Source organism: Leishmania donovani, chromosome 16, assembly GCF_000227135.1.
Source record: "Leishmania donovani BPK282A1 complete genome, chromosome 16".
Classification (NCBI taxonomy): domain Eukaryota; phylum Euglenozoa; class Kinetoplastea; order Trypanosomatida; family Trypanosomatidae; genus Leishmania; species Leishmania donovani.
The window spans coordinates 402,066-414,012 of NC_018243.1; the positions used below are offsets into that span (position 1 = coordinate 402,066).

At 61.5% G+C, this 11,947-nt stretch overlaps 3 protein-coding genes across 3 annotated transcripts; all 3 read left to right on the forward strand.

Annotated features, from left to right (window-relative positions):
• Positions 1-2,269: 2,269 nt before the first annotated feature.
• Positions 2,270-4,627, forward strand: LDBPK_161090 (hypothetical protein, unknown function; the record flags this gene model as incomplete). The annotated part of the gene is made up of 1 exon (XM_003859748.1): positions 2,270-4,627. The coding sequence occupies one exon, from the start codon at positions 2,270-2,272 to the stop codon at positions 4,625-4,627; it is 2,358 nt and encodes a 785-aa protein (XP_003859796.1).
• A 1,014-nt stretch (positions 4,628-5,641) lies between these two features.
• Positions 5,642-5,989, forward strand: LDBPK_161100 (hypothetical protein, conserved; the record flags this gene model as incomplete). The annotated part of the gene is made up of 1 exon (XM_003859749.1): positions 5,642-5,989. The coding sequence occupies one exon, from the start codon at positions 5,642-5,644 to the stop codon at positions 5,987-5,989; it is 348 nt and encodes a 115-aa protein (XP_003859797.1).
• A 964-nt stretch (positions 5,990-6,953) lies between these two features.
• On the forward strand, positions 6,954-8,504 carry LDBPK_161110 (hypothetical protein, conserved; the record flags this gene model as incomplete). The annotated part of the gene is made up of 1 exon (XM_003859750.1): positions 6,954-8,504. One exon carries the CDS (start codon positions 6,954-6,956, stop codon positions 8,502-8,504), a length of 1,551 nt encoding a protein of 516 aa, XP_003859798.1.
• Between the last annotated feature and the right edge of the window lie 3,443 nt (positions 8,505-11,947).

Genomic DNA, 11,947 nt, shown 5'->3' on the forward strand with positions numbered 1-11,947 from the left:
CGCGCGGACGCGCGGGGCGCCTGTGCGGAGCGCTGCTGCGCTGCGGGACGCGCTTGCGGTGCCTGCGCAGACGCTGTCGCTGGAGGACTTCCGCGCCGTTGCTGTTGGGCCGTCGGAGGGCGACGTGGTGCTGGTTGTGTCGCGCGAGGACGCGGAGGCGAAGGCGGTGCACTGGGTGAATGGGGCGTCGGAGAGTGACCTGCTTGTGACGTACCCGCTGCCGGTGGAGGCGTACGAGGACATGGGCGCGGAGGTGCGGTGGTCGGTGCCGTAGTGGTCTCTGTGGCGGTGAGCGCTGCAAATCGTGAGCGAAGACGAGAGGTTCGACGAAAATTATCTGCGCTTGCGTGTAGTTGCCTCTGTCTTTGTACGATCGTTGTCTGGAGTTGCAGCCGGATACGGAGTTCGTGGTTTCGGTTTTGGTGGCCGCACCTCTCTTACGGAAAGGCTCATGTGTCCGTTTCCGGATCGTCGAGGTGGCGAAACAGAGGCAAGTCAGGAGCTAGTGTACGAGCACAACGAGCACTAACCGAACAGGCGTGCCTCGTGAAGCAGCAGCGACGGGTTTTGGTGTGGTGGCGGCGCGTTTTGTTTTTTGTTTCTCTTGAATCTGTGCTACTCGGTACGTGGGGAGCCGGTACGCCTGTCTTTGTCATGTCGCGTGTTCGCCTGCTTGGAGATGATGTGGGCGGGTGTGGGCTGGGTGGTGATAGTCATTGTGGTGGACAGCAGTTGCGTGCGCGGGCCGAGGCGCAACCTCTCTTCTGGCACCGTTCTCCTTTCTTGTGTAGCATAGCGGCTTCATCCTGCGTTGCTCAGAGTGGCTCATGGCACGGCTTGCCCCTCCACCTTCCCCCCTCTGCAGCCCAGCGTCCCAAGGGAAATGGGCACGTCTTCTTGCTCTCCTTCTGACGCGGACGACAGCGGAGGAAGGTGTGTGTGCGTGTGGAGGGCGTGGTGGGTGCGCTGGGCAAGTGCTTCAGTAGATTGACGCGGACATCATCTTCACTGCCTCCGATGTTTCTCCCTCGACGTGCATGCCTCGGGAGGGACGAGAGCACGGGTGGACCTGCTGCTGAGCGCACTTGCAGATGTCTTGCTCGTGCTCGTTGACGCATCGTATCTCTCTGCGCACGCACTCTCGCCCGCGTGCCTCACTCCTTCCTCGCTCTTCTCTCCACCCTCTGCGCGTGCGCGCCGTTCCTCGCTTGCCACTCGTGTATGTATGTCGCGGTGTTTTCGTGCGCCTGCTGGCCAATAGGCAGCTGCTCGCGCGCTTTTCCAGCGGGCATCGCTGAGGACGAGGGCGCACTACCATTGCCAGATGATGTAAGTGGGAATCTGCGCTCGCACTTTTTTCTCTCCTCCTCATCACACCGCATAGAGGCTCGCGGATCGGAGTTGGGGCGCCCAGGAAGAGGGAGCTTGCATACGGCTGTCGCGTGCGCTTGCCTGCTCCTTCTCTCTGCTCCTCAGCTTCGTGGTAAATGCGGATTGGATGTGGCGGTTTCGACCGATAGGTTTAGCGAGCTTGTGCGTGCCTCTCTTCCATGAAGCTCTCTCTGTCTGGTCAACACTCCCCACCCCGCACCTGCACACACACCTGCTCACGCACACACTCGCACCCGCTCATTTCCTTTCTTCACCCTTCTCCTTCGAGCACATCGTAATCTGCTGTGGCGCACACGCGATGCGCTTTCTGCGTTTTCGAGAGTCACGTGGTGCTGCCCCTTGCGCGGCGCAAGATTCCGAAAGCGTTGTCGTCGCGACCGTTGGCAGTCGTCGCCTACGGAGTGTGTCGCGGCACGCGCGCACACTATGGCAGTGGTCGTCGTCTTTGAGGAGTAGCAGCTGCCGTTGCTGCGTGTCATGTTTTGCACTGCTGGGGCAGCGCGTGCAGCGTTCGTGCCGCTGGCTGAAGAGGCGCAGGCTGCTGTGGTGTGCGGTGGCGGCACTGCTCCTGCTGCTGCTCATTACACTGACCCTCGCTGTGGTCCTCCTCATCGCGCTCACGTGGAACTATCCGTGGACGCAGTCGCATGTGGAGGGGTGGCTGCGCGACTTGACCGTGAGCCGATTCTCCGCGGTGGTGCCGGGCAACGTTCACCCGCGCGAGCCAGAGCGACTGTGGGGGCTCACAGTGCGATCACCAGAGGCGCTGTCGACAGAGCCGGTTGCCAACAATGGCAGAGGCGGCCGGACGAGTGAGACGGATGCTGCTGCGCGACAGGAGCAACTAGCGGCGCGCTTGCTGGACCTGCACGGGGCCATGCTGCTCCTTTACACATTTGTGAACGGCAGCGAGGCGAACCACGTCTACCGTCGGCTCGCACTCATGGCTTGCGGCGATTATATACGCAATGTCGAGTTCCAACTTGCACTGAACGGCGTCGTGACGGACGGCAAGGGTACGACGGAGTTTTGCACGACGTCCATTCATCGCGCCAAGACGAATGCGGAGGTGCGGAAGATGGTGGCTCGTCGTGCTTCGACCACGGTAACGAGTCGCGATCGCGAGTCGGACGAGCTGCGGCACAGCCTGCGCAGCGTGGAGCAGCACGTGCGGTGGCACCGCGGCCGCGTGGTGATGGTGTCGCCCGGGCACCACCCGACGTGGGTGGACGGCGCGAAGAACTTCCTTGCTGGGATGTGCGGCGGTGCGCGCGTGCAGGCGCTGCGGTCGAGCGGGACGCACCTGCGCGTGACGACTGTGCACCAGGACGCCGTGATGCCGACGCACGCGAGGCTCACTGTCAACACAAACGCTATCGAGCAGCAGCTGTGGCGCGTGCGCAACATGACACCCGTGCACGTGTACATGAACGACGACTACTTTGTGAACCGCGACGTTGCGATCACGGACCTGTTCAACGAGTACGGCGGCACGATTGTGCGGACGGAGTCAGCAGCCATTGCCGGCGCGAAGACTGGCAATTCCGGTCTCATGACGTGGGCGGATGGAGTCTTGGGCACAAACTTCTTCGTCACTGACGAGCTGGATCTGCGGCACGAAGATGAGGTACCTGCTGCTGTCGTGCGGTTGTGGCAGCAGCAGGACGATGCGCTCACGCTCTGGGACGTCGAGGCGGTGAAGGAGGGCAAGACGCCACTGCCAGCGGTCAAGGCTCCTAACCTACGAAACGCCATCTTCATCATGCTGGACTACGCCGAGACTTCCCCACCGCGCAGCATCGCGGTGCCCCGCGTCGACACGGTGGACGGAGTCGTAGCCGCGTACAGCAGTCGCACATTCGGCACGTTGCGGCCCCGCTTTTACGCGACCCACGCGCCGTTCGTGTACTGCACGAACATGCTGCGGTACTTCGCCTTGCGGTACCAGCGCGAGTTCGCGCAGTCGATGTTTTTGAGCCGTGCGCGTAGCGCGTCCGATCTTTCTGTACCCTTCTTGTACAACGCCTTCATCATGGCGCGGCCATGGCAGGCGTCGCCGCGCTTTCCCGCCTACATCACCCTTCGACAGCAACTGAAGGAGCGGCAGCTGCGAACTGCGTCACTGTCACCATCACTGATGCCAGCAGAGCCAAAGGCGGCCGACGCAGCTGGCGTGGGAGAGAGGCAGCCGCACATGGAATGGCCATCGCAGCCCCCACCCAAGCAGGTGCCTGGAGTGTCCGTGGAGGAGAAGATCAATGTAGCGCCCATCGAGCTGAACAACTGCGATGGCTGTGCACCTGCTACGATGCTCGTTGGCCCTGAAAAGAGTGAATGCCTTTTCGGCAAGTTCTCCGACGACCTGCGCGCCAACGATGGTTTCATGCGACAAGTGAGTCAAGCGCAGCCCCTCTTCTTCAACGTGAACGCTGGTCTCACGAAGCCCGAGGCAGCCGATCAGTTGCGCGCCTTCCTGCAAGAGTTGTTCCCTAAGCCTATTTTCCTAGAAAACAACGCCGGAGGCGACGCTGCTCTGTCGAGGCTGTTTGGCGACCTGATGGCGCTGCCGGTGGTGGGCGTTGTGTCATACGAGGAGGGCGTGTGCCCGCTTGTGCGGAGCCTTGCGCTCGCGTTCGCGGGGCACCACCGTGGCGGCGTGCGTGTGAGCGTGCAGCGGTATGGGTTCGGCGAGGTGGACGCCACCATGGCGGAGGTGCGGCAGGACTTGCGGTACGCGCAGCAGAGCGCCATGCCTGCTGTTGCCTGCACCTACGCCGCGCACGTGACCGTGAAGAAATCGCGAAGAGGCGAGTCTCTGGCGGCCCTTGCGCGGCGCGTGCTGGATGCTGCTGACAAAACCGGTAGTAGTGGCGTAGAGCTGCCGTCGACGTGCGGCCTGGGCAGCGCTGGGCTGCGCGTGCGCGGGTTCGTGGTGGACGCGCGGACGCCAGGTGCGCCGTTACGTGACATGCGAGCTGTGGCCACGGCGCTAGCGGTGCCTGCGCAGACGCTCTCGCTGGAGGACTTCCGCGCCGTTGCTGTTGGGCCGTCGGAGGGCGACGTGGTGCTGGTTGTGTCGCGCGAGGACGCGGAGGCGAAGGCGGTGCACTGGGTGAATGGGGCGTCGGAGAGTGACCTGCTTGTGACGTACCCGCTGCCGGTGGAGGCGTACGAGGACATGGGCGCGGAGGTGCGGTGGGTTGAGTGGAGGCCAAGGGCGAAAGCCACTGTTTAGCGGCTGCAGGAGAAAGACGAGACGAGCTGGATGGCTGAGTGTAGGGGTGGGTGGGTGGGGAACGCTTGTAGAGTAGGCAAGCGCACGCGCGCGCTGGCTGGCGTGACGCTTCAAGGTCGTCTGTCCTCCCACCCGGCACACGATGAGCCAGCAGGAAGAGGTGCTGCTCGGCTTTGAGTGCTTCGTGTTCTGTCTCTGTCCGCTGACGAGCGCCGCCTCCATCGATCGCTCTTATTCGGTGTGCAAGCGCGCGAGACAGACACACGAGCATGCACAGAGGTGTGCGCACCCCAAAGGCAACGGCTGTGCCTTCATTGTGGTGTCTGCAAGACGGTGACGTGACGACGCAGCATGGCCTGCGCAGCGAAGCGGATGTAGCTGCATCACTGTACGCATGGAAAGCCGAAAACACAATACAACAACGAAAGGGTAAAGGCGTGGGGCAGAACGATGCGGAAGAGGAGGATACCCGCATGCTTTTGTGGTGGCAGGGACGGATGCCGCCACGTCACACGGATGGGCTTCTGCTACTCCAAGAACCCCCTCCTTCTCCTTTCACACGCGCACACGCACGGCATGACTCTCTGTCGCTATTTCGTATTTGCTCCCCTTTTTCGATGTGTTTCCTTTCGTTATCGCTCTGTGTGACGCTGGCGCACGTACACTCATGACCGCGGTGGCCGTGTGTATGCTGCGCTCATGTGCCCACCCCACTCCTCCTTTCCCTCCCTTCCCTCACTTCCCTCACCACACACACACACACACGCATCGACGTTGCCACCCGCAGTGATCCCATCTGCACTCCGCTGGCACTCTTTCTCGGCGCTTTTACTTCTTTCGGCATTCCACTTCTCGCTCTCCCCGCGTGCACGCACGATCGACACGACCGCGCTGGCCGCACCCACGGACACCTCGTACAGAACCTCTTTAACCACCATAGCGGCGACGAGTGGTGGGAAAGGGGGGAGGGGAAAACGAAAAGAAAACACGTTCACACCTCTAGCACGTCGAACCATGAGCGCTGCGAACGACTCCGGTGCTCCTGCGGCGCCGAGCGGCAACAAGGTAACCTTCCGCGTCATCCTCACCTCGGAGCGGAGCCAACCATTTCGTGTGATCAGCATTGCCGAGGAGGCCCCGCTCACGGCGGTGCTGCGCTTCGCCGCCGAGGAGTTCGGCGTTGCTTCCGTTGACTCCATGGCCGCGACCACTAAGGACGGCACCGGCATCAACCCTGCGCAGACGGCCGGCACGGTGTTCATGAAGTATGGTCAGGAGATCCGACTGATTCCGCGTGATCGCGTCGGTGCCGCCCCCTGCGTCCGCCTTCTGAGGAGCCGGTGGCGGTGGTGGAGGGGGTGAGAGCGGCAAGCGATGCTGTGTCTCTTGTGTGCCATACCAAGGCACCTGAGCTGAACCGCGCCTGTCTCGCGACACTATTTTCCCTCAGTTTTGGTTCTCTTTCGCTGTGGGCGCTTCTCCCTTGTAAAGGATTTCAGTGGCACACATACATGCATACATAAACGCATATGCGTGTGTGTGTGTGTGTGCCTCTCTCTGCCAAGTGCACGACGGTGCCTTCGAACTCCCCCATCCCCTCAAAACAACGGCACGCGCATATGTGCGGATAAGCGCGCGCGTGTGCTGACATCGAAGAGGACAACGAGGAACGAAGGAAAGCAGGAGCGTGCTATGGCCGCTCTTTCTCTTCTGCTGGCGGACGTGCATGTCTGCGTGCGTGCCTTCCAGAGCCGTCCACGATTTGTCGGACTCCACTCTCTTTATGCGCATGACGTCCGTGCGCGCCCCCCTCCACTTCCCTCTCTTTCTTTCCCTACCCCCTAACTTCGCCTCACCTCTCGCACCCGCTCTTGCCGCACATGCGTCAGCGCGCTTCTCTCGAGGTTTTGAGTGTGATCTGCTTTTTTCAGTTGTGTCTGCACGGATTGCATGCTTGGGTGCGGCTGTGTCCGCGCACACGCCCCCATCCCTCTCTGTGGCTGTCTCTTTCTCTCTGTTGCTTCATCCTGTTGCACCTTCTCCGTCGACGATCTCTTCGCCCCTTTTCAGGGAGGCTCCTGTCGGCGTCATCGGCGTCATCTGCGCTTGTACATAAAAGTATTATTTCTTTTGCGTTGCGTTGCGCTTTACTCGGCCGGTCTGCCTGCGTTGCCACACCGTCGGCAGCCATCTCTCCCCATCTCTCCCCATCTTTTCCCCCTCCTCTCTCTCACGCGCATCCTTCCAAGACTCTTTCTCCCGTTGACTCCATCTGCGTACGCACGTGTGCGCCACGTGTGTAGGCGCATCGGGATCAGGTGTCGAGATGGCGCTCTCCTCGCAGTGGAGCCAGGCTGTCGTGGTGCGGGCGACGACCAAGGGTGAGGTAATAGTGCCGCAGCAGCCAAACAACGGTACCGCGCGCGCCATGGCGGCAGCTGGCAACCCCATCATCGTGCGTGCCCGCACAGCCGCCAACTTCGGCGCAGGGGTGACGCCGAATGCGGATGGCCGTGGCGACCGTGGCAGTAGCGGGCATGGCTTCCTCTCTGCCTTCGTCACTGGCTATGACATCAGCCAAACTTTCTGGATGCCAAACCCAAGCAAGGGAGAGATCGGCCTGCTGGAGTACCTCTATCGGCGCGGCCCGACGAACAAGTCACACGTGCTGCTGCAGAGTCGCCCGCTCCCGGAGCTACAGTTCAACTTTTCCACGTGCACCGGGTGCAACATCGACCTCAGCCACAACATGTTCCGTCTCTCCAAGGCTGCCATGGCACTCCAGCACATGGACGCAACGCTCGGCGACGACGCCGACGCCTACGACGACAGTGGAATGGACATGAGCGTCGGCGGTAGCGGTGCGGGAGGATCCACCGGATGCAACAACTTCTCTTCCAGCTTGTCATCACCCTCGACGTCATCTCGGCGGCCGGGGTCGACGCCGCAGCGGATCAGCATCTCGACCCGCGCCTTCAAAGCCACCATGCGGGCGAGTCTGCAGTCCCTTCAGGAAGAAGACTACTACCTCGTCAAGTACCGCGACTACAGCGCCTGGGCTGTTTCCGAGTACCGCAGCATCTGCAAGACAGACTCCATATTTGGCCGCAAGTACGTCGAGCAGTGCTTCGCCGTGCACGTGGGGCGAGAGCCAGGGGAACTGGTGCTCATCACGGAGGCGCAGTTCCTGTACGGTGTCGACGTGCTGCAGCGGCAGCTGATAAACCAGCTTACGAACGCCGTGCCGCGTCCACCGGCCGGCTGGGGCGGCGTGGACGCGAACCAGAGCAGCTATCAGCAGTACCAGATCGATATCAACTACAGCGCCTTGAACGCAGACCAGTTCCGCTCTCTCGGCGCAGTGCTCGGCGACGGCATGAGGCACGTGGGGGTTACGTGGGAGGAAGAAAGGCGCGCGGAGAAAGCGAAGGCGGAAGCGCGTGCGCGGGCGAGGGGTGGTGACGACGACTATGATTACACGCCGCCCGCCTGGTACGACTGGACCCCCAGCGCGATCCGTGCGCGGGTGCAGCGCCGCCTTCACAGGTGTTACCGTAGTGTTGGCCAGCTCACCGTGCAGCTTGCCGTGGTCGGCGTGTGCGGATTTCTTGTCTACCGCGCTGTGAAGGGGTACATTCCCGGCTTGTCCTCGCTGAGCGATGGCTACCAAGAGGACCGTGGCGGTGGTGGCGGACGTGGGGGCCGCGGCGGCGGCAGCCGTGGAGGGCGAGGAGACGGTCGCTACTGCGACTGCCGCCGTAGCGGTCGCGGCAACGATGACTACTACTACGACTACCGGCCGGGACTCTTCCGCAGCATCTTGATGGGCCCCAAGGAAGTGTTCGACTACATGCTAGCCCCTACCCCGGATCGGTAGTGGTGGCCCGATCTGCAGGCCCTTTGCGTATGCTGCGCCTGATTCTCTTCCTCGTCTGCTTTTCTCTAACCCCTCGGTGGCTCTACTCCGCGTAGATCGTCGTTTGCTTATGGGACTGGTTTGCGTGTTTGTGTCCATTAGTGTTCCTGTATACGTTGCTGTGGCAGGCGTGTCTTCGGTGTGCGCGGAGGCACGTGCATTTCTACTTGAAGGGAAGAGGTATGCTGTCGCACCTTAGCTGCCGGTGAAAGACGGCGTGCCCGCATGGACGTGCTTCCGTGGAGCCGCATCGCGCAGGAGAGGAGAAACAGGCGCGTACCTACGGAGAGAGGGGGCGGGCGGGGATGCGGAAGAGGGTCGAGTGCGATTCAGGTGGGTGATGGGGCCGATGGCTAGAGTGCAACGTCCCACGCATGCAGCCGCTTCCCTCCCGGACTGCCTCTCCACCCACCCACTACTGCTGCACCGCGACAACACTCTCTCTCACCTTTGTGTTCGTACACGCCCCCGCCCTCACACCTTATAAACGGGGCCGAGAAGAGAGGAAGCCAGTCGTGTCACGCTTCAGCGGCAATTCTCGCGCGCTCTGTGAGAGTGGGCTCATCTTCGCGCGTGCGTGCGTGCGTCTTCGTTTCTGTATCTGTATGCCGGTATTCGCTTAGAAGCAAAGAACGCGAGCGACACGGAGCAGCAACACACATGCTCAATCATCTACAGTATGGGCAAGAGGAGAGGCGTGCATGAGCCCCTCCCCCCTCGCAGCGACGCACACAGGCGCACGCTTCTCTGACTCTCTCTCCGTGCCTGTGTATGTGTGCGTGTGCGCGCACTATCGGACTCTGCGAAGGGGCAGCGTAATCGACTATCGTTAGCCCCACCCCGCACCTCACGCACATCATGCACGGTTGCCCAGTCTGTCTGTCCTTTTCCCTACGCTTTTCTCTGTGCCTCTTGCTGGATCTGTGCGTATTACGGATACCTCCATAAGCGGCCTTCCTCTCTCGCTCTATCTTCTTGCGTGCACATCGTGGCCGGCGTTGCGGTGCTGCATCTCCCCTGCACACCCTCCCGCTGTTGTAATGCATGCGTGCACGTGGTGGGGTTCCACTGATCGTTGTTTCTGCTGCGAATGCCGCCGCGATGGAGATAGGAGGCACGCATCCCCCCTCACCCTCTGTGATTTCTTTGCTCGCATCGACCAGCCCAGAGAAACCAGCATGCAAGTAGAGGCAGCGTACCTCACCAGGATGCTGACTTGGGCGGCCCACACCCTCTCTCACCAACTCACATGTTGAGCCTTCGACCCTCCGCGCGCAGGCTGCAGCTGCACTCCTACCCCACCCCGCCGCGTCTCCCATACCAGATAATCTACCCCTCGTCCATTTGTGTGATAGCGCAGACTCTTGCTGACTGCCATGCATGTGCGTTGCAGTCGACCGGCTCACACATCGTTGTGCCGTCGTCGGAGTCACCGTCACGGCCAAGTTAATTCAACTGTCCGTATCACGCTGTTCTGCCGGCACCCAAGAGGGGACGACGCTGCCCCAGATCAGCTCCTCCGTTACTGGACCTGCTAGACCGCCTGCTTCCCCCAACGGCAACGGTGGGGCCGACATCTCCGGCTGCCCCTTTCAGCGTTTCACGCCCGGAAATCACCACGGCGGTCAGTAGCACCAGCACCTCCCGCGCTGCGGCAGTCAAGTCGCTGACATCGGAGGAGGTACGCCGGCAGCACTTGAGCGGCGCTTGATCGAGTACTGCCTTCTCTCCTCACGGAGCCCCTCACAAGAATTACTAAGGCCCGCACCACCATCATCACCACTGCCGGCACTACCGCGTGCTTCTGCCGTTAACCCCCACCTCGAACGTAGGACCGGTAGCTCCGCCGGCGCTGCCGACGCCCCGACGCCACCTGGGCGGCCTACACACTCCAGGCACGCGGCTTCGCTTGTATCGGCACTAGCCGCATGGGGAGGAACTGATCTTCGGCACTAAAAGTCACGGACTGCAGGCCTCGGCTGTCATGGTGCCTCACGTGGCCCATCGCTACCAACCGGTGCCGTTTTCACATGGCCCTTCTTATCTGGCCGCCACCGCCATTCATGACGCGTCCTCGGTGAGGGAGACGGCGGTGGTGAACAGAGTACAAACCTTCCGAAGGCTGAAGCGCGCCTCTGCCCGTGATGCGCAACACCGTGCTGCACCCTCCTCATCGTCGATGCCGGTGTTTTTGCAGTTACTGGGAGGGGAGTGGTTGCGAGGCGGCGGGGGCGCTAGACGCTGCTGGCTACTTCTCTACTCATCTTGTCCTCCTGGAGCGGTCTGAGGCGTAGGTGGGCTGACGAAGAGAAGGGCGAAGGGCCTATGTGCGTGATCGTGTGCATCTCCACACCGATCTGGGTGCACAGGGCCACGTACCTCTAGCCCACTCCCTCCTTGCTCAAGGTGCATACAGTACGTATATGACCGCATACATGCACACGCACAAGTGTACCCGCTGCTCTTCTTAGCCTCTTCTCTCCACTGCACGACTCCTCGTGCTGACGCATCATAGCTCTCTCTGTCTCTCTATGCCTCGACGGCTTGCCAGTGCCTCGTGTTGCTGCCTGCGGCCCCCCTCCCTCAGTTTCTCTTCTGCGCGTATTTTTTTCACGTATGCGTGCGCTCCTTAACCCTTTTGGGCTTGTTGGAGTCACGCATGGATCTGTAAGGGCTCGGGTACGCGGAGAAGGGGTGGGATGGGGGAGGAGGGGGCAGGGGCCGTCGCTACCCGTCACTCCTACCTCTCCACCTCTTCCACTGACTTTGCACGCACACGCGCCTGATGCGATCTTCTCCGCATCATTTCTCACCTCCGCTCGCCTCTCCCGAGTCCTTTTTTTTTGTTCTGCCTTTCGCACGTCTGCTGATGTCCGCCTCTCCCATCCCTCCCCCTCAACACTTTACGTGCTTACTCAAGCCGGTGTGTGCACGTGTACGGGGATTTTTCTTTTAGCGTTGCGCGGCCCCCTCTCTGCACTCAGCCGCCCCCCTTTCCCCGGGCTGCGCTGCCGCCGCGATACCCGCTCGTGGAATCTTCTTCGACTCGATGGCAGCCCTCTTGTTTTTGTCTCTTCTGAAGGTTCAAGAGGGGTGATGGCGGTCGCTGAGCGCTCTGTGACGCACACACACTCCTGCTGATTCATTCACTTCTTTGCTGCGCTGTCTGCTGTCTTTCCTCTTAGCCTGAGCGGTGACTGTTGTAGACGTCATGCCGGCTGTCCGGCGGGAGCACGCACAACAATGGACGTCCACCTGACACGCACACGACACGCAACGAGAACGATGGCTTTACTGTGCTGTTACTGCCCTCTCTCTCTCTCTCACCCGGCCTCGAGGCTGCAGGGCCCGCTGTGTTTTTCCCGGCTGCCCTTATCCCTGCTGTTGACCCGCTCCACCACACC